At 38.6% G+C, this 22,354-nt stretch overlaps 1 protein-coding gene across 2 annotated transcripts in view; it reads right to left on the reverse strand.

Moving 5' to 3' along the window:
• Positions 1-3,129: 3,129 nt before the first annotated feature.
• The window catches only part of LOC120856892 (guanylate-binding protein 1-like), a 285,120-nt gene continuing 265,895 nt past the window's right edge, over positions 3,130-22,354 (reverse strand). The window contains exons 1-11 of one of the 2 annotated variants that reach the window (XM_040232374.1): positions 17,125-17,285; positions 13,570-13,769; positions 10,840-10,967; positions 9,820-9,929; positions 9,352-9,548; positions 8,486-8,728; positions 7,356-7,636; positions 6,495-6,707; positions 5,834-5,936; positions 5,398-5,591; positions 3,130-4,298 (exon numbers count right to left, since the gene is read on the reverse strand). In XM_040232374.1, the coding sequence (XP_040088308.1) occupies positions 4,182-4,298; positions 5,398-5,591; positions 5,834-5,936; positions 6,495-6,707; positions 7,356-7,636; positions 8,486-8,728; positions 9,352-9,548; positions 9,820-9,929; positions 10,840-10,967; positions 13,570-13,759 (1,776 nt within the window). In that variant the 5' untranslated portion in view covers positions 13,760-13,769; positions 17,125-17,285 and the 3' untranslated portion in view covers positions 3,130-4,181. Of the gene's footprint in view, positions 4,299-5,397; positions 5,592-5,833; positions 5,937-6,494; positions 6,708-7,355; positions 7,637-8,485; positions 8,729-9,351; positions 9,549-9,819; positions 9,930-10,839; positions 10,968-13,569; positions 13,770-17,124; positions 17,286-22,354 lie in introns of those variants that run through there. The other variant, XM_040232373.1, reaches the window with a different exon arrangement.

Raw genomic sequence — 22,354 nt, forward strand, 5'->3', positions numbered from 1 at the left:
AAAATAATGTACACGTTTTCAAACACATTGGGAACAAAGTTTAACAACATGTGAAGTGAAACATTGCATCTCATTGTTTTCATCTCATTTCTCTTATTCTGAATGATGTGACTATCTTACTTTTTATAAGCTCTCTACCCAAAGTTAGCACATTTTCAGTGATTTTGGAGCCAAAAAAATAAAGTTTGTCACTGCTTCCATTGCTTCCCCATTTAATTGCCATGAAGTGATGGGACTGGATACCACGATCTTAGTTTTCTGAAAGTTGAATTTTAAGCCAATTCTTTTGCTCTCCTCTTTCACTTTCGTTAAGAAGCTCTTTAGTTCTTCTCCACTTTCAGCCATAAGGGTGGTGTCATCTGTGTATCTGAGGTTGTTGATATTTCTCCCAGCAATCTTGATTCCAGCTTGTGCTTCATCTATCCTGGCATTTTGCATGATATAATCTGCTATCCAACCGTCCAACCATCTCATCCTCTGTTGTCCCCATCTCCTCCTGCCTTCAATCTTTCCCAGCATCAGGGTAGACCACCAGTTTCCTCTGTCATGGGATTGCAAAGAGTCAGACACGATTGAACTGCCTTAGCATGCAGATGAGCACAAACTGAGAAGTCTCTCCAAAATAGGGAACAGGAGCAGTTTTCCTTTAATAACATCAGCCTCCCCCCTAAGCCAGAACAGCTCAGCACCTAGAAAAATCCACTCAGCCAGTCAACTGGAGTGGGTTGCCATGCCCTTCCCCAGGGGATCTTCCAACCCAGGGATCAAACCCTTATCTCTTACAACTCCTGCATTGGCAGGTGGATTCTTTACCATTAGCACAACGTGGGAGTCTCCTGTTCTCATCTGAGCTGTTGCAAATTCTTAACTGGATTCTGGAGCATATTATTCTTGATTGGTGTTCTCAGAAAGGTATTTTGGCCCTAATAGCATTTTTTAAATGTTCCCAGCAAGGGCTGGGATCTCCTATTTCACTATGTTACTGATATCACATCAGAATTCTTTAATTTTTACTATAAAAATAAACTTCTTTAGAAGCTATAGGATTATTCAGGTCAACTACTTCAACTTAGGTGGGTTTTGGTAGTTGGTGCTTTTTGAGAAATTAGTCTGTTTCACTAAGTTGTTCCTCCTTGGAAGAGAAGCTATGACCAATCTAGACAGCATATTAAAAAGCAGAGACATTACTTTACCAACAAAGGTCCATCTAGTCAAAGCTATGGTTTTTCTAGTAGTCATGTATGGATGTGAGAGTTGGACTCCAAAGAAATCTGAGCACCGAAGATTTGATGCTTTTGAACTGTGGTGTTGGAGAAGACTCTTGAGAGTCCCTTGGACTGCAAGGAGATCCAACCTGTCAATCCTAAAGTAATCAGTCCTGAATAGTCATTGAAAGGACTGATGTTGAAGCTGAAACTCCAATACTTTGGCCACCAGATGCAAAGAACTGACTCATTGGAAAAGACCCTGATGCTGGGAAAGATTGAAGGCGGGAGGAGAAGGGGAAGACAGAGGATGAGATGGCTGGATGGCATCACTGACACTATGGACATGAGTTTGAGTAGGCTCTGGGAGCTGGTGACGGACAGGGAGGCCAGGTGTGCTGCAGTCCATGGGGTTGCAGAGCCAGACATGACAGCAACCGAAATGAACTGAACTGAACTGAACTAAGTTGTTGAAATCATGCGTTCATTGTGGTAATGTTTTTTGATTTATCTCTTCATGTATCAAATATTCAAAATATTTCTTAAATCTTTATATTTGGGTGTTTTAGTAAATACATTTTCATTGGCCTAATAGATTATTGACTCTGGACAAAGTAGGGCAGGGACTTCTGCTGTTAACATTTTGCCAGTATCACTTTATGGTGTGTTCCCTTCCTCTAGATCAGTGGGACTTATATTTCCTATATACACTCATAGAAGGAAAAGTAATAATGTGTCACTTAGAGAAAATATACTTCTCTAGGCTAAAAAGAATTTTGACACAGAAGCCCCATAAGGGTCAGCAAATATGGGCTCTAACATATGGTATCCTTGGCAGATTGAAAGTGTATCACCTTGAATTGTGCTTTTGTCATTATACTTCTCAATGACCCATGTCCGATCTACTATATCACAAAGTCAGGGGAAGGGTAGGGGCCTGAGAATCCTTATATTTAATACATTTATTTTAATGCCTAGCTAGATTAAGGACCACTGGTGAAAGTAACACACCTCCTTGGGAAGACAGCTGGATTTTGTTCCTGGAGATCTTATAGAAAAAGTGTTAAACCAGAGGTAAAATGATTTGGAAATTGTTAAAGAAACTCTTGTTACCATTCTAGAGAAGAAGTTATCTAATTTAGTTTAGCTTTAATTTTCTGGTTTTTAAATGATTAGTAAAGAAACCACTATTTGATCTTGAAGGAATAGTTATTCTTTTCTATCATGAAGTCTCTTCAACTGATAAAAATGTATTGGACTTACTCCTTTGTTGCAGCGCAGCTTGGAAAGTACAAAGAATTATCTACATAAATACTGCTTCTAATATGCTTGTCTCATATGGTTTCCTATAAAGGTGCAATTTGAGTAAAGAAGTATTGCTTATCAGCACTTGACCAATTATGGAAGGAGGCATTCTTAATCCTGATGGGAGCGAAGGGGATTCAGTAGAGTGAAAGTCCCAAAACAACCAAAAGAAGCAGGTTTATCAACGTAGATTCAGTGGCATTAGCTGCATCCCCGCTTTTCTCTTATCATGTAATATTTTGAAGCACTGCATGATCTTTTCACAATGCTCACATCTACAATCTAATTCACGTGTTCCTTACAAATGCAAGAAACATAAGGCAGGTACATAGAATTTTGACTAGTATTTCTATTACATAAAGCAAGGGTCTGAAAACTATGGCTCGTGGGTACCAGCTGTTTATGAAAACAGTATTTTCTTGAAACATAGCCATGCCATCCATTTATGTATCATCAATGGCTGCTTTATGGCAGAGTTGAGCAGTTGAGTCAGAGGCCATATGGCTCACAAAGTCATGAATAGTTACTATCCCATCTTTTACAATAAAGTTAGCCAATATATGGCTATATAAAGTAAAACATTATTTTCTTGGTGAAATAATTTTAAAAATCAGAAATGTAAAGTTCAGTGAAGTATAATTTATTTCCAGATTGAAAATAATTCTTCATTGCTTTAAGAAACTTCAACCACGTACTTAGGAGTTTTGACAATTGTGATAAAGTCCTAAGCAATACCGAGAGTATTATTTTACTGGTCAAAAGAAGTAAAAAACAACTCATATTCTCTTGGGGAAAAATAAGCAGGATTTCAAGTATGACTGTTAAGAATTGGGAAAAGATTGCCTAAGGTTTAAGGTTATAAACAATCTAATAATTAATTTAGCTCAGTTTTCTAACACATTGTCTGTCATCATTTTAAGTTCATCTTTGCAAGTTATAAATTGCTACAAACACACAATATATAGTTGTCATCCTGTTACTTTCTTTAGCATCACCTAAAGTTCTAAAGAGTCCCATTAAATTGTAATCTGAGTGAACTGAGCAAGAAGGAAAAGTTTCCTTCTCCAGCCCATTTATTTATGATCCAAGTTATAATCATACAAAAGGCTTCTTCTGTCTTCCTGTGAAAACTCTGTAGAGATCCTAGATCACTGTGTAAGGTGATTTACTTTAGCTTGAAGTTCACCACTAAGCATTGCCCACTGCCAGGCCCAGGAATCACATCACTGCTGACAATCTGTGCAGTCTGGAAACAATGGGACACCATATACTATCTTCACTAAGAACCTAGAATGGTTGTCCCTGATATTGGAACCTCTTGTGTATTTGGTCAAAGTCATGACCAACTATGTCCCAAGACTGTGACCTAAGACTTTACTAGGTATCCACTTGTCTAACTAGTGATCATCTGGAAGAAGCAGCTCCTGATGGTATTAGTTTATGATGTCTCCTGTGCTGGCACAGAGGTGAAATGCATCTTGTTACACAGTTGACAATATTGTGAGGAAGAAACATGTGATTTCAATTATAGTGCTGCATGTCTTTGCAAATTTTAGTGTAATAAAAATGCAAAACCTAAATATTATCAAATATGGTGACACTTTTCTTAGTTTTAAACTTCTTGAGTAATGCCTTTGATAAGTTACCAGGAAAGCTCTATTCTTTAATTCTTTAGCTTAGGACACATGGGTGGCTTGGCTTATTCATAATCTTCTGGAGATTCTGTATTTCATTTTGAAGTCGTTTGTGCTCCTCTTGGAATCCTTCCTGTAGTAGTCGGGACTGTTCCTAAAGAAATACAAATGGGGACTGAATAACGTGCATTATTAAGAAAATCTCTAACTTCTGTCTAGTTTCCACATTTCATAGATTAAAAAAAATATTTAATGTCTTCTTGAAATTTTCTCCATCATTAATTTTCATTATTATTTCTCTTGAGCCTTCTAGCTCTGTGATTACTTTTCCTGAGTCTTCTTGAGTTAAGAAATATTTTTGACTCATATCTCCTGATATGGTGATGAATCTCAATTATCCTTCTAATTTTTTCTCCCATTAATTGTATCAAGATTTGCGGGCAATCGTAATGAAATGTTTGACTTCAGATCTATGCATTTTGATTTTTAAATCACACACATACACATATAATAGAGAAATAAAAGAAGAATTTTCAAAATCTGATGCAGTCTGAATTTTAGATCAGGAAATTTGATCTAAGCTTCCACAACTTGGTGGCAGTGGGAGGAAAATATAGGTGAGGGAGTATCAGGGTACCAGACTTGACCATACTGAATTTCTCCACATAATATTCCCAACTTAACACGCACTAGAAGCAGGGAACAGAGAAAAGTAGCAGTAACAGATGGATACAGTGGTGTAAGACTTAAGGAATCCTTTTACTTATGAAGGTTCCCTTAGAGCTAAAATTCATCCCAGGTGTGACAGGAAAAAAATCATATATTCCTCTAAGTAGTGAAGACAGTTCAGGTATCTTTCCAAGCGTTGTGACCTAATAAAATTATTTAGTCTTATCTGAACCTCTGTATAATTTCCAAAGTAATAGGGACATAACAATTCTTGCTTCGTATAGTACTAAGTAAGAGATACAGATAAGACCATTTAAAAAAAATTATGCTTGGTGGATAATAGCCATTACTGATTGGCAGATATAGTGAAAAAGGACTGGGTATGACATAGCTGCAATAACATCTTTTAACAACGAGATATTATAGGGGCCAGTTCAGGCAGGCAAAACAGATTGAAAAGTACAAGTGAGCAAGCAAGGTCTTTCTTCTGGGTTTCATGTTCTCACTGCTGTGCCACGTATGTAAACAGGGAGTGTGGCGGGAGAACAGAATAATAGGAACCACACAGTGTTGCAATTAAATACCTGCAGTTTGAGAGCAAGAGTTCTCTCTTGCTCTTCCAGTAACTGGGCCCTATCCCTCTCCATCTTCTCAGTCAGTTGTTTCACATGTTCCTGATGGCTCTTTTCTTTCTGCTCCATCATCTGCTGGTTCTTTATTTGCATTTCCTCCAGCATTTTTGCTGCAGCCTGTGCAGATTCAGCTTTCATGCGTTCCACTGTCAGGAGGAAGAGGAGAAAGAAAAATGTATGTGGAGACCAAGTTGCTTCTTACTTTCATCTAAAGTTACCTATCACTGTTGCTACTGACTTCATATGCCCTACTCAGAAATGACTTTAGCAAGTAAGAGACATCTTTTATCCTGTTGCGACAGTTTGAGGCTCCTAGGTTTACCCAGCAGAATTAGTTAGAACTTTTAAGAGCTTTCAGGACTGTCTAGTCTCTTGACTGGCTCCTCACCTTCAATCAACTTTTCCTTCTCTGAAAGTGTCTGGTCTGTCTGTAGAATTGCATCAGTCACAGACTCCTTGGACTTCAAGTATTCCTGAAGAATCTCATCAGCCTGGGGCCCGGAAAAAATGGGGTTAGTAGTAGGAAATGGCTGTAAGCACTTATTCCTGTTTGCCCACCACTTTTCCCTCTAGGACCTGCTCCTCTTGGCCCTGGTGTGCCTGGTGGTCAGATTCTCTATCACTGGGCCGAGCACATGCTCCAGACTGGCCAAGCAAGGTGCCCTCCCAAGCAGAATCCTTTATAAGAGGTTGATATATATGTAAATAGTAATCCTCTGTTCTTTTGACTGAGAGCTCTGATTTTGGAGCTGTTGGTGCTATAGTCCCATATGGCGTGAGCTTGTTCAAGAATGATGGCATCATGGAGAAAGTGGATCTGAATAAAGGGGGTAGAGGGAAAATGGGAGGGAGGAAAGTGTGGGGTTGAAGGAAGCCATAGTCAGAGAGATAAATGATGACATTACTTGAAATTTTGGATACATCTGGTAATCCAGTTTATAACTCAATTGTTAATTGAGTGCAGACTCTTGGATGAGCACATAGGTTATACCTGGTGTAACAGGCTCCTTGCAGTCTTTATTGAATGAGAGTGTATCAACCTTGCTTACCTGTATGCCCTTCCTAGGCTCCTGAAGATACTTCTTCTTCAACTCTTGCATCTTCTCAATGAAGAGGAGATAGCCCCCTGATTTCGAATAAATCCCCTGTTTCACATCTTCTTCTAGAGGACTGAAAATATCTTTCAGTAAAGCAGAGCAACGATCTGATGATGCTTTACGATTCTGATTACAAAAGTAATCTCGCTTTTTGTCTAGCTGGGCCTTTAATGCAAAACAATAGGAAGTGTTAATAAACAGAGGAGTGAAAAGATGTTAGCTTGATGTTGAAATTTCTGGAAAAGCTTCTCAAAAAATAAAAGTTAAAAAGGTCTCTGACCCCTAGACAGACTTACAGGCACTCAACAGGACCATATCCTTCCTCCAGATTCTGACTTTCTACTAAAGCCCTTTCACCATGGGGTAACCTTCAGAGCAGTGATTACTAGCTATATGGTACACCTTTGGAGATAAACTCTGGCTTTTCACATTGGATCAGTGATTGCATATGAAATTAATGTGGCTCAATGTAAGTCTGCTTGTGATAACTAAAACTAACATTTTCTTAATTGCCAAAATATCCAGTGAGTCTGATAACAATGAGCATGTAATTTGATTAGAAGCTCTGCTACTTATATATGCATGTAATGAAACTATAGGGAAGAATATTTGTTTATTCATGAAAGAAAAAAGTTTCAGTGCATAATAAGATATATCATAAAAAAGTGGTTCTTCTTATGATAACACAGATTGGTTTTCACCACTTAAATATCTAGTGAGAATTACTTTTCTCAAAATAAACACCCATCTCATTTTCTTCTATTATTTTACTTTCTAAGAACCTAAGCTATATAAACTTGAGAAAAAAATTACCGCTAATTGTTTTTGAAATAATTGGTCTATATCTTTGAAGGAACTCCTCATGAAGACTTCAATGGTCTCTTTCTCAGTGGCCCTGTGCAGGTCTAGCAGCTCCTGGAGGGTTTCTGTGGGCAGCTGCAGCTTCTGGCCCATCTGCTGGTCATAGTGGGCAATGGCCTTTTGTACTGCGGCTGAGTTCTCTATCTCAGCCAAGGCCAGGACTGCGTTCTCCATGCAGGGCAGATCTCCGCTGTTGATGGCATTGACATAGGTCTGCACCAGGGTCCCTAGACCTACAACAGAGAACAATGATGGTGTTTATTTTAACGGAGTGAGGAAACTTTCTCTTCTGTGTAATTCTAATGTCTATTACCAACCACTTGTCTTACAGCCTCAATACCTCAGCAGCATCTGAAAACCTGCTAAAAATGCAGACTCCCAGCCTCTGTCCCAGTGTGGCTGACTTAGACCCTCCTCTTTGGCAAGACCCTCAAGTGGCATAAACGTATCAAAGGTTGAGAACCTCCGTTCTGGATAGCAAAGTCCTGCATTCATCCAGTGCATTCACTTTCGCAGCAGGCATTGTTACGCCAGAAACCGTATCTCTCTCATTTATGTCTGTATCATCAGCCCTGGTAAGTCCATGGGAAACATTTGATTAAAATTTGTGGAGCAAATCAAAATGAATCCTCCATTTTGCTTATTCTAGCAGAGCATTATAGGAGACCTTTCTGTGATGTTGGAAGTACTCTGTGTGTGCTCTCCAGGGTGGGAGCCACTAGCCTCAGGTAGTGTGAGCCCTTGAGACATAGCTGTGTGATCAGCATGTTAAATTTCTATATTTTTTATTAGCTACATTCAAACTTAGATAGGCACACTTGTCTAGTGAAAACCATGTTGGACAGGGCAGGTCCAGTTTACTAGGACAATTGTCAGCTCTCAGAGCTTTTATTCTTTGCCTTTTGTGTCTTTTCTCAACTATGAAGTCTGACTAATCAAACCCATCAGAAGTGTTGGTGCCGCCTAGAATTTATCACGGTAATAGCGGTAGATGTGCACTTTTCAAAGTTGAAGCTACATGGATGTTATCACACCATCCTCTAGTCTTAAGAGTGAGAGTGAAGACTGGGAAGAGGACTCACGAGGGCCATCCACCTTGATGCCTCCTGAGAGAGTTTTAGTTTTGGAATTGCTAAAGATGTAGGAACAGAAGACCGTAGCTTGTTGCACAAATTCGGGATCCAGCTCATCGTCACACAGTTCCTCAAGCTGGCCCAGTTTCTTCCTATGAGTGGGCCGATCAAAGATGAAGCATTTCTTCTTTGGGAAGAACTTTCGGATACAGAGTCGAGGCATATTAAAAGTTTTATCTTTTGGGCTGGTACCTGGAGGAAGAAAAAAGGAATTTGCCTAATGTACGATCTTGCAAACACTTCCTGTGAAGGGTCGAACAATAAATATTTTAGACTTTGCAAGCCAGATGGTCTCTTTTCTGAGTACTCAAGTCTCCTATTGTAGCCTAAAAGCAGTCACAGAGAAACTATAAATGAATGGGTATGACATTATTCTAATAAAATCCTATTTACAAAACCAACTGGCAGGCTAGATTGGACAATATTTGCCTGTGGCAATCCTTTACCAGCCCTGAACTGTGGATGATGCATGCCTGCATTTTTTTTCTTCAAATAAATGACCATTCTACTCCTACTCTTTGGCTAATTACAGCACCACAAGCCCTAAGCATGGAGATATCCATCTAATCACAGCACAGGGAAAGGTGAAAGAAAAAGAAATGTATTCTTAGAACAGGGAGAAAAATAATCTAAAGCCGAATCTATTAATTCAGCATTACTTCTTAGTAACTTCTTAGTAACAAGCATTACTTCTTAGTAATCACCTCTTGAGAAGAAATAGAAACTATAAGTAGAAGACGACTGTTGACAGAAAACTAAGGAACAATAGTTTTTAGTGTTTTGTCATCTGTTTACCAATTCTAAGTCCCCTTTACCTTTCCTAAGCTTGAGTGAATTCTCCAGGTACTCGTCTGCTGTGATGGACTGTCCATCTGCTTCCAGTTCTAGGGAGAAATCCCTCAGTGTCCATACGAAGTCTGGAAAGAAGCTCACAAAGCCAGCTGAATCCTCAACCCCATCCACATCAGGTGAGGATTTTGCCCTGATTCTATCTGTCAGCTCCGTCACATAGCTGAGTAGCAAAATAAGGAAAACTGGCATGAATGAAGAGTACCCCCCTCATCCTATATTAGTTCCACATACAAAACCTTTGTTTCTCCTTTGTTCTTAACCCAAATATCCCAAGTATCAATTCTTTGGTAGGTTATAGGATTTTCCCCTTGCCATTGAATTCTTTTTTATATTTCTCGTGTTTGTTTCACCAGGATTCATGGTTAGTCAGCTGATTTTTAAATTCTGGTCTCCCCTCTGACGTTGATGTGGTTTGGATCCCAAAAGGATACTGCAGTTGGTCCATGGCCTGCTGGTTGATAGTTCCCATACTATTGTACACGAAAGTGCTGCTCAAGAGTATTGCTAGGGCAAAGATCCAGGAGTCATTCTGGTTGTCACCCTGGAAATCAGAACATATTTTACCAGAACTGTGTTTCATTCTTAATGGCACTTTCCTGATCAGCAGTAGTAAAAGGATGCTCATGTAACTAGAGTGTTTTTTTTTTTTTTTGAGACAAATGAACTATAAGATGAAACTAAATCCCAGCAAAAATGACTGTTAATAGGATTTGAAATTTGAATAGTTTTGTAATTAGTGTTTTTGGTTTACCCTGATTCTCACTGGACTCTTATGATCATTGGCAGGTAGTTGCAAAACAAATAGTCATTGCAGGTGGACATTCTAAGGGCTTAAATATAATTCAAATTTAATTTTTTCTCTTTATTTTTAGAGAACAATTATCTTAATATGGGGGCAATAATAGTTGTATTTATCTCATTAAAGAATTGTTGTTCACCTAACACTTTCCACTTCTTGTCTTCTAAATAGTCCAAACAATATCAGAGGCAAGTGTAGATCTATTACATCTGTTTTATAGATCAGAATAACTTGCTAAGGTCTTTGAGGTACTGATAGACTTTAAATCCATGAGTATGGCATTTCAGAAGCTAAATCCTTAACTAAAGTTCTTTGCAGGATAAGATTAGGTTGAATTTATTTTTTCACTGCATTGGATTTTTTATTCATTACATTGAATTTATTTGTTCTACCATTATGCATCTGGGTTATATGGCTCAGGTTATAGCCTTTTATTAATTAGAACACTGTCTACAGACCACTGTGCTCTTCTTCTAGGATTCTGCCTTATGAATGTTCTCCTGACCCCTAGTTGCTAAACTTGGTTTCATGGCATGTAAACAGAAATGAAAAAAACATGGTTAAGTAAAGATCTTATTAAAGGAAAATTAAATAGTGTAGAGAATACACAGACATGAGGGGCTTAGTCCAAATTGGAATCCTCATTCCTTACCTTCTCCACATCCCCCAGGCCCTCAGTATCAAGCAGAACTAGAGTACGGTTTGGCTTCTTGGGATGAGGTACACACCACATCCAGATGCCCTTCGTGTGAGACTGCACTGTGGAGCCCAGAGAGAAGCCTGCAAGGGGGTATGGGGAAAAGAGAGGGTAGAGTTTTAATATTAGGTGGTTCTGGAAGTTGAGATAACAGTTAACAAGTCCTAAAACATCTCTTAAATCAAGTTTAGGAGAACTGAAACCACAACAAGTATTAATCTTACTTACAATCAGAGAAACAGGGCAATTAGAATATTGAATACATGAAAAGATTAAATACCTTTCACGATAAAAGCAATCAACAAGCTAGAAATAAAAGGAAATGATCTCAACATAGTAAATAATAATAATGATTGTATTAAAAAAAACATACAGCCAACATTATACTGAACGGTGAAAGACAGAAATCATTCCTTCCACAAAAATTAACCAAAATGAACCAAAGACCTGTGAGAAAATGAAAGTGAAAGTGAAGTCTCTCAGTAGTGTCCACTCTTTGGAACCCCATGAACTGTAGCCCACCAGGCTCCTGCGTCCATGGGATTTTCCAGGCAAGAGTACTGGAGTGGGGTGCCATTTCCTTCTGCAGGGGATCTTCCCGACCCAGGGACTGGACCCAGGTCTCCCACATTCCCGACCCAGGGATTGAGCCCAGGTCTCCAGCAGTGCAGGCAGACTCTTTACCCTCTGAGCCACCAGGGAAGCCCTTAAAGACCTACACGTTAGAGCTAAAACACACAGAAGAACTTCACGATTTTGGATTTGGCAATGATTTCTTGGATATGATACCCAAAACATAAATAGCAAAATAAAAATACGTAAGTTGGACTTGATCAAAATTAAAACTTTTGTGTATCAAAGGACACTTTTTACAGATTTAGGTATGTAACTCAGAATGGGAGAAAATATTTGCTAGTTATGAATCTGATAAGGGATTGATATCCAGAATATATAAAGAAGTCCTCCAATGCAACACAAATAAGCAAACTAAAGATCATCCCAAATAAAAGAAAGAGCAGAGGAATTGAATATACATTTCTCCAAAGAAATTATTCAAGTGATCAATAAACTTATGAAAACATGCTCAACATTCCTAGTCATTAGAGATGTACAAAGCAAAACCACAGTGTCTTGTAACAACCAATATTGGAAAGTAATCGGAAACGTGTATAGATAGAACTGAGTCACTTTACTATACATCTGACATTAACACAATATTGTAAATCAACTGTACTTTAAACAAAGCACTAGTGTAGATCTTAGTGAATCCTGAGAGTTGACTAATATTTATAAGAAAGTTGGAAAATTTAACATTGAATGAATTTGACAATACTAAATAATTTTTATTAAAAAAAAAAAACACAATGAAATACTATTTTATGCCCTTTAGGATGGCCGCTATGAAAAATCCAGAATATAACAAGTGTTGATGAGAACATGGAGAAATTAGAACCATTGTGTGTTTCTGGTGGGAATGTAAAATGGTATAGTTTTACATTTCCATCAGAATGTAAGCACCAGAATGGGACTTCCCTTGTAGCTCAGCTGGTAGAGAATCTGCCTGCAATGCTGGAGACTTGGGTTTGATTCTTGGGTTGGGAAGATTTGCTGGATAAGGGAACAGCTACCCACTCCAATATTCTTGCCTGGAGAATTCCATGGACAGAGGAGCCTGGCAAGCTACAGTCCATAGGGTCCCAAAGAGTTGGACATGGCTAAATGACTTCCACTTTCACTTTTCTGTGGAAAGCAGTATGGCCATTTCTTTAAAAAATGAGCACAGTATTGTCATATGACCCAGCAGTTCCACATCTTGGTGTATAAAGGAAGTGAAAGTGAGGACATGAACAGATGTTTGTGTACCAATGTTCTTAGTAACATTATTCATAGTAGCCAAAACAAGGAAGCAGTCCAAATGTCCATCACCTAGTTGATTGGATAAACAAATTAGTATCACATACAATTATTCAGCCTTTAAAAGGAAGAGAATTTGATCCATGCTACAACATTATTGGACCTTGAAGACATTATCCTCAGTGAAATAAGCCAATCATTAAAGGACACTCATGTCTAATTCCTCTTGTAAGAGACCAGTCAAATTTATATACAATATAGAAGGGTGGTTGTCACAGTGGTTGGGGCATTATTGTTTATCAGGATACAGAGTTCCTTTTGGAGGAAGTTTATGGAGATGTATGTTGGTGATGATGATTTACACAACAGTGTGAATTAACTTAATACCACAGAATTTTTAAAAACAGTTACAGTGATAAATTTTGTGGTAAGTTTTATGTATATCTTACAACAGTTGAAGAAAAGAATAGGCAATACAAATTTAAACATTTTTTTTTTTAATCTTAAAGATCAGTGGAAAATGTTCTTACTACATGAATATCTTTGTAAGAGTCTTGTAGTTTATTGTTATATACATTATCTATTTTTTATTACCACATTAGTCTTTCTAGGAAAGGAACAACTTATGCTTTTAAAAAGGAAACTAAGGCAAAGTGCAAAGAGTGGTGAGCTGATTCTTTCAGGTCATAGTGATGATAATAACGTAGCTGTGGACTGAAAGTTAGCTTTCAATATCCCTCCCAGGTCTCTCACTTGCTCTCCTCACATCACTGCACGCTGGGGGTGTGGGTGGACAGAGGGACTTGGCTAGGCTCTGCTGGGGCCACTCACCCTTGTTCTTCCCAGCCAGCTTGTTCATCAGGTAGGATTTGCCTGTGCGGTAGAGCCCCGCGATAGCCACCACCACAACAGGCTGCCTGATGGCAGACAGGATCTTCAGGGCTTTTGGATTAACCAGCAGTCTCCTATTAGTGTTCGCAATGAGGCACTCTGGGCCTGGCATGTGGATCTCTGAGGCCATGTCCCTTTGTCTGCAAGGGAAGATATGGGATAAATTAGAATTTCCAGTCTAAACAGATCAAGAACTTTCATGAGGTTATTTTGCATTCAGAAGGAGGAATCATAGAATCCCCCCACATGGCCAAAAGTTGTTTGTCAACAGTGAGAGAGATGAGGGAAAGATCTGCCTCCTTTTAGAAAGTTACAGAAGTACAATCAGAGTAGTTCATTAAAAATATTGATATGACAATGACTTATCAGCCAACATTCAGCCACCCTCATGCACAAAATCTTCCATTTAGTTTATATGTAAATCTTTCCTTTTGGATTCTCATTTAAAAATTTATACTAGACATTAAGTGTAAAATAGAATAGGATTCAGAGAGATTTGTTGTACTTACTATGTATGCTGCTGCTGCTGCTAAGTTGTTTCAGTCGTGTCTGACTCTGTGCGACCCTATAGACGGCAGCCCACCAGCCTCCCCCGTCCCAGGGATTCTCCAGGCAAGACACTGGAGCGGGTTGCCATTTCCTTCTCCAATGCATGAAAGTGAAAAGTGAAAGTGAAGTCGCTCGGTCATGTCTGACTCTTAGGGACCCCATGGACTGCAGCCTACCAGGCTCCTCCATCCATGGGATTTTCCAGGCAAGAGTGCTGGAGTGGGTTGCCATTGCCTTCTCATGAGAGATTTGCTATTTATGTATTCACTAATTCTTACTGTGAATAGGAATTTCATGAATAAATGTTCATCGCTTGATATATATATCTCTGAACAATTTCTAATGATTTGAAATGCATGTTTTTCTCATTAGTTATCCTTATTTCTACTGTAATACGTGTCCACAGAACTTCTCACACTGCTATGCTAAAAGTGGAACTTACTTTAGCAAATTTTATAAAAAATATGTAACCTTGTGAAACACATGGCTCAAGACTCTTCCAAAACCTTGGTTTGGGCTTGTGGAAGCAAGGGATCTGAAAGTTAAAATTTATTACCTTCAGAATAAATAGCCTACAACAAGGTGGGGATAAACCTCACAACTGCAAATATGCATGTCGCCGAAAATTGTTTGTATATACGTACGTGTGTTTGTAAGGGGAAAAAGGGCAATGAAATAAAGATTAAAAGATCAGGAAGCGTATCAGGAGAGCTGGAGAAGAAAGTTGTTGAAAGGAAATAGCTGTATTTCTAGCCATACAATTCTAAGTTTTCTGTTTTGTTCTTTTTCCCCATGTTGTAGAAGAGAAGTGAGGCAGGAAGAGAAGGAAGAGGGGTAGAAGTAAGGAGAGAGGGATGGGGAGGCAAAAAGGGAGGGGGGAAGCTGAAAAGGAGAGAGAGAGCTGTCAGAGGGTAGGTGATAAAGGGAGCCAGTGCCAAGTCAAGGAAGTCAGCAGAAGAATTTCTAGAAGGCAAGATCATAACTCCTTGAGAGCCCAGAGAGGGCAAAGTAAACAATGATGGTGCCTTTAGCATTGCATCACGGTAGAGTCTTAAAAGAAGAAGCTGTTCAGTAAAGTAGTGGGGTTGAATTCCGCTCCTAAGGCGTCAGACATCCTCGAGTTGGCACCAAGAAACTGAATGTAGTGAAACCTGTGGTATTTCTAAAGTAAGAAGTCCACTTTGAAACAAAGTTCACAAGTAGGGCTGAAGAGTATGTTGTCTTCATGAATCTGTATCTTTCACTTTGATTTTCAGGTTTTTCTCTGTCTTCAGAGAGTCAGGTGGCTGTTACCACTACATCTCATTTAGGATTATTTCCTTCTCATGAAAATAACATATTTGTCACCCTGTCAGTTTCTTAGCTGCAGTCAAATCAGTATTGAACAAATATAATAAAGACATTGGTAATATAACTGTGCCCCAGTCAACACAGACAACATCAGCAAAGACAAGGGCAATACTCATTCATTTCAAGTTATCAGCTGCTACTGCTAAGTCACTCCAGTCGTGTCCGACTCTGTGTGACCCCGTGGACTGCAGCCTACCAGGCTCCTCCGTCCATGGGATTTTCTAGGCAAGAGTACTGGAGTGGGTTGCCATTGCCTTCTGTAACTGCATAGTGATACACCAATTCAACTTACTGCTATGGGGGAAAAATACCATTTAATGAGACATGAAGACAAAGCACAAACCCGACTAAGGGGACACATGCTCTGGACCAAAGCACGGCTATGACCAGACCAAGTGAGGGGACGGGGGAGGGGAGATGGATGGGTAAACTACAGCCTCGAGGGCATGGCGGGGGGGTCTGGATTGACGACGACTAAGCAGACAACAGGATGAGACAGGAAATCAAAACCAATGATGAAAGCAGATACACTGTCAGAGAACTCCAACAGCAAGGAAAACATACAGAACTATTCTTTTACAAATATTTGGAAAGAAGTCAAGCATGAAACCACAGAGAAATCGTCAAAGAATTTTAAATATCAACTAATTAGCCAATGATGCAAATTATAAAAACAGTGTGACAAAAGACCACAAAATGGACTAGTTACTTCACAGGCCGCTTCACAGGCCGCTAAAGTGATTCATGGTTAATTTAATGATAAGCTGACTAACCATGCAGCTAACATGAAATGGGTGGTAACAGAAAAAAGAGATAATACAAGTCCAGTTACAAAGCAGAGTGTTGTACACGTGATTTCATGGGGTAAATAGCAATGCACTCACAAAACCTAAGCTAAACATGCAAGAAAGCTGGAACATGTGCTTTAGAGCCCCACACTCTTGTCATCAAAAGCCCTAGGTCGTCATCCCAGTTTTAGACTCAGAAAAGCAAGGCAGCCCACGTCTTCTGTGGGGCCCTGGGGCACCGGGCTTTTAACCTGGTTTCATACACAGAGCTGGCCTGAGCACGTGGCCAGGTCCATCAGCAAGCAGACCAGTGTAGATTCTTGGTTTTGTTCCCACTGCGTATTAGCCCAATAATTCCACACAAGCACAATCATGACCCAGGACATGCTGCCACTTGATAACACCAGGATGTCATCCAACCTCGTGTCTCATGTCAGGATGAGCTGCAGCCTGTCTTGATGCTGGTCATTTAAAAAATTATTTTATTTTATTTTTAATTAGAGGAAAATTACTCTACAATATTGAGATGGTTTCTGCCATACATAAGCATGAATCAGCCATAAGTATACATATCCCCTGCTGCCAAGTTGTCCTCCCACCTACCTCCCCATCCAAACCCTCTAGGTCCTCATAGAGCACCAGTTTTGGGTTCCCTCCATCATACAATGCTGATCATTTTTTAGAAAACTAATGAACGCTTGCAGACCCCTTCCCACCCCTGCACTAATCTTATCATGGTCTTCTCCCAGAGCAGGGCTCCTTTAGCACTGGATAGAAAAATGCTCTGAGGAAAAATTGGAGTTCTTACCTGTTTTCTTCTCAGCTTAGTTGGAGTGGTTCTGCAACTTCTCTGTCTCTCACTAGATGTTTAGACTTCTGTTTCACCCACTCGTATCCTAGGTCTTGCTTGCTTTCCTTCAGCAACCAGACGGAAGTAAAGCAACCTCTTTAACAGCTTTAGAGTAATATGAAACTGAAAGCACTGAGAGCAAAGCAGTGACTCAACAACCATAAAAGGAACTTTTGGAAGCTGTCCTAGTATGAGGGAAGATGGGTTTCACACAATTTCTCAACTAGAACCTTCACATTAATTTTTTTGAAAGACGTCTTAGAGATCATTTAATATTTTGAAAAGTATCTATTAGATACTTAAGTGTAATGGAATGTGTCTCAGAATTGGGGATCAGTTTAGGAAACCTAGAAGAGGAAGCATATTAATTTTTAGGTTTAATTTCCTTAAATAATGGGCACACAGTGGACATGGCTCCTCATTTATGCATGCCATAAGTGAGGAAAAAGACACATCTTACACATTTATGAACACACGTTCCATGCACTCTGCTGACGGTTCTACATGGGTTAAATATTGATATCACACAACAGACATTTCCCTACCATTTTATAGAAACTGAGACACAGAAAGATTTAATATCTTGTCTCATATTACAGCACTGTATATAATCTGAACCAAATCATTTTTGTTTTCAAACCCTCCTGTTTAACCTCTTCAATATACTGCCTTTCCTTGTCTGTTCAGTGAATAGCAGTAGAAGTAACAGCTTTATTTTTCTTGATTGTTCTAAGGAGCACACATTTTACAAATCTAATTCAATCCTGAGTAAAATCATGCAAAATAAGTGGTCTTGTCTCCATCTTACGGTGAAAAAACAAGAAGCCTTGAGGGAGGGTAAATAATATGCCTGGTCAAATTCACTAAGCATGTCATAGAGGTGGGTTGTGAATTTGAAACTATGTTTGCCATTAAACTCTTCTTTTTCTCCTCCTCAACAGGGCTTCTGAAAGAGGGAATAGGAAAGTGAGGAGGAAGGGAGGTATTCAAGGAGGAAGGGAAATATTTATAAGTTCTTCTGATCTCATGGTACATTTCTCCCCACCTGGAAGCCAGTGTCTGAAGTTTAACAAATAGAATTGTTTTAATTATTTTATTTAACAAATAATTCTATTTGTTAAATTATTTTCTTTTCTTCTTTGTTATTATCTTTTAAAGTGTCTCTGGGTAAGAAGTACTTCAACTTGCTTTGAAAAATATGATTTATCTGGGTCTTCCATTTGCTGGAAGGGCTTCCCTGGTGGTTCAGATGGTAAAGAAACTGCAATGTGGGAGACCTCGGTTTGATCCCTGAGTCTGGAAGATCCCCTGGAGAAGAGAATGGCTACCCACTCCAGTATTCTTGCCTGGAGAATCCCATGGACAGAGGGCCTGGTGGGCTACAGTTCATGGAGTCACAAAGAGTCAGACACAGCTGAGTGACTAACACTTGCACTTTCACTTGTTGGAACACACTCAGGTTCCTCTTGTCTTAGCAATCTGTGTATAACAATTTGTTGCATGTGAACCTGTCTTATGCCAGGTCTTGGCAAGACTGGTTCCTTCTTGTTCCATTGGTCTCAGCTAAATAGTATCTTCTCATTGAGGTCTTCCATGATTCGTAATCTCCATCCTATCATCCTGTTTCTTTCTTTCTTTTTTTTACTTTTCCCTATGACTACCTGAAATTCAAGTTCATAAAAGCATTGATTCCTTGTGTCAACTAATGTATCTCCAGCACTTAAAACACAGTTTGGCTGAGAGTATAAGCTCAATGGGTATTATATGTGACTAAGTATAAAACAACTTCAAATATGAGAGTAACAACACCATTTGCTAACTTGAAGTGTAGAAGAAATATTAAAATGCTTATGTAAAGCATTTAATTTATTTGTTAATTTACTTACATTTTAAAATTATATGTTTTATATATATGTAAATCTACTTCTGCTTCATTGACTATGCCAAAGCCTTTGTGTAGATCACAACAAACTATGGATAATTCTTCAAGAGATGGGAATACCAGACCACCTGACCTGCCTCCTGAGAAATCCATATGCTGGTCAGAAAGCAACAGTTAGAACTGGACATGGAACAACAAATTGGTTCCAAATAGGGAAAGGAGTACGTCAAGGTTGTATATTGTCACCCTGCTTATTTAACTTCTATGCAGAGTACATCATGAGAAATGCTGGGCTGGATGAAGCACAAGCTGGAAACAAGATTGCCGGGAGAAATATCAATAACCTCAGATATGCAGATGTCACCAACATTATGGCAGAAGCAAAGATGTAAAGAGCCTCTTGATGATAGTGAAAGAGGAGAGTGAAAAAGTTGGCTTAAAGCTCAACAGTCAGAAAACTAAGATCATGGCATCTGGTCCCATCACTTCATGGCAAATAGATGGGAAAACAGTGGAAACAGTGACAGACTTTACTTTTTGGGGCTCCAAAATCACTGTAGATGGTGACTGCAGCCATGAAATTAAAAGATGCTTGCTCCTTGGAAGAAAAGTTATGACCAACCTAGACAGCATATTAAAAAACAGAGACATTACTTTGCTGACAAAGGTCCATCTAGTCAAGGCTATGGTCTTTCCAGTAGTCATGTATGGATGTGAGAGTTGGACTATAAAGAAAGCTGAGTGCTGAAGAATTGATGCTTTTGAACATCAATTGTTGGAGAAGACTCTTGAGAGTCCCTTGGACTGCAAGGAGATCCAACCAGTCCATTCTAAAGGAAATCAATTCTGAATATTCATTGGAAGGACTGATTCTGAAGCTGAAACTCCAATACTTTAGCCACCTGATGCAAAGAACTGACTCACTGGAAAAGACCCTGATGCTGGGAAAGATTGAAGGCAGGAGGAAAAGAGGGCGAGAGAGGATCAGACAGTTAGATGACATCACCGACTCAGTGGACATGAGTTTGAGTAAACTCCGGGAGTTGGTGATGAACAGGGAGGCCAGGCAAGCTGTAGTCAATGGGGTCACAAAGAGTCGGCACAACTAAGTGACTCAGCTGAACTGAATACTGATATATTTTTCTTATATTTTATAAAATAACTTCTTTATTGAAATATAGTTGATTTACAATATTACATTAGTTTCAAGTGTACTACATAATGACTTGACATATGCTACGTTATGGAATGATCATCACAATAAATCTGTAACCATCAGTGCCCTTGCAAAGTTATTAAAGTATCATTGACCATATAGCTTATTCAGTATATTACATTACTGTGGTTTATGCATTATATAAACGGAGGTTTGTAACTCAGTCCCTTTCACCCTTTTGCCTGCCATGGCTCTGTATTTGCAAAAGTGTACAGAAACACTGTGGTACTGTGGCCTTACTATACTAACTGTGACATTCCAATTAGTCATGTTGCAAAGTAAAGTCTCTGACTCTCCTCTACTTTTTCTTATGAGACAGCACTTTCTTCTATCAATTAAGGACAGCTTGCAACTGTTCTATTGAACACATGCCAGTCCAAAGCGAAAGCAAGCTTAGTTTCTCAGAAATGGACTAGATGTTAGGAAACCAGCTCCTTCCTGATTAGTACAATGGCTTATGTGCAGTTTTGTTTTTTTTTTTTTTTTTTTTGTGTGTGTGTGTGTGTGTGCACATGTGTGTCTCTCAAGCTGCTTGAAATATTTCCTAGGGACATTTTTTTCTAAATCCTGGCTAGGAAAAAGCTGTAATTCCTCATTTTCCTGTATATGTGGAGTTGCAGTCTCTAGAACATTTACATTATTCTAAAAATAGCCACAGATCAAGTTAGTTTGCAGGTTAGTATGATTGCATTAAACCTTTGTATGTGTATAAATGCTTAATGTTTTCAAATGCTCTCCAAATTTTAGTTTCCATAAAACAGACTCTGAATTTTAGGTTTGGAATGTTTTTATATTAAATTGCTTGACATGTGAAAAACTTCATGCAGCCTGTTCTAGTGTACTCAATACCAGGGACGTTATTCAGCTGGAGGTACTAAGTCTCATGTACACAGGAATCAAGACAGCACATGAGAAAATAATCTGCAATATATTGTATGTATAGGAAACATATGTACTTGTGTGCACCTCTGCTAGGTGCAGAAGGGCGTGTAAAGATCAATTAGACATAGTCGTAGCCCTAAATACAGCTTAATCTAGCGGGTGAGATTGACTTGTACTCAAATAATAAAAAGAAAGGAATGGAAAGGATAGGAGGGAGGAGCACTATTATCCACATAGTAGTCTCAAGATCTCAGATTAGAACATTTAAAGCTTTACCCCATGAGGAATTGATGTTAGTTATAGGAAATAGATTGAATTTTAAGTATTTTTTAAAATAGCCTGACTGTTCTAATTAATATTTAACTTTATTTCTCAACCATCTATTCTGTCCTGTCTGTTCATCCTAGTAAACTCAGTAAAACACTTCAAATAACTATCATTTATATGTTGTTTCAATAATTTAGTGAATTCTTTGGAATATATGTTTTGGTCTTACACACAAATTCTTAGTGAAAATTAGGATCACTTTATGTAATTCCTCCATAATTGGGATTATGTCACATATAACAGGAAAATACAAATGACTTATAGAAACTATTTTTAGTTAATTGTTTTTATATTTGGGTATGGATCACTACTTTATTTAAAACCATTTTTTAGTCTTTCAGTATTATTGTGTAGTTTTCTATAATTCTTTTCACATTCAAATTTGAATTTGCCTTATTATTTTTCCTGTTTATTTGTAATTAAAAAAATAACAAATTTTAATTAAATGTATTTAAATGTTAATTATATTCACATCATTGTGGAACAGATCTCCAGAGCTTATTTATCTTGCAAAACCAAAACTCTATACCCACTGAACAGCTTCCCATTGCCCTCTTACCCTAGCCCTTCACAACCACCATCTCACCTTCTGTTTATATGAGTTTGGACTACCTTACATACTTCATGTAAGTGGAATCAGAAAGTATTGCTCGCTTTTGTAGCTGGACTATTTTAATTAAAATAATGGTGTCATGGTCAACCCATGTTATAGCATGTGGCAAGATTTTTCTTTTTTAAAGCTAACATTTTCCTTGTGTGTATCTACAGCATTTTTTTATCCATTCATCTGTGGATATGGGCATATGGTTTATTCTCACCTCTTGCCTATTGTGAAGAATGCTCAGTGTGAATAATTCTCTTTGAGATACTGTTTTTAATTC

Source organism: Oryx dammah, unplaced genomic scaffold (assembly GCF_014754425.2).
Source record: "Oryx dammah isolate SB20612 unplaced genomic scaffold, SCBI_Odam_1.1 HiC_scaffold_28, whole genome shotgun sequence".
NCBI classification, from domain to species: Eukaryota; Metazoa; Chordata; class Mammalia; order Artiodactyla; family Bovidae; genus Oryx; species Oryx dammah.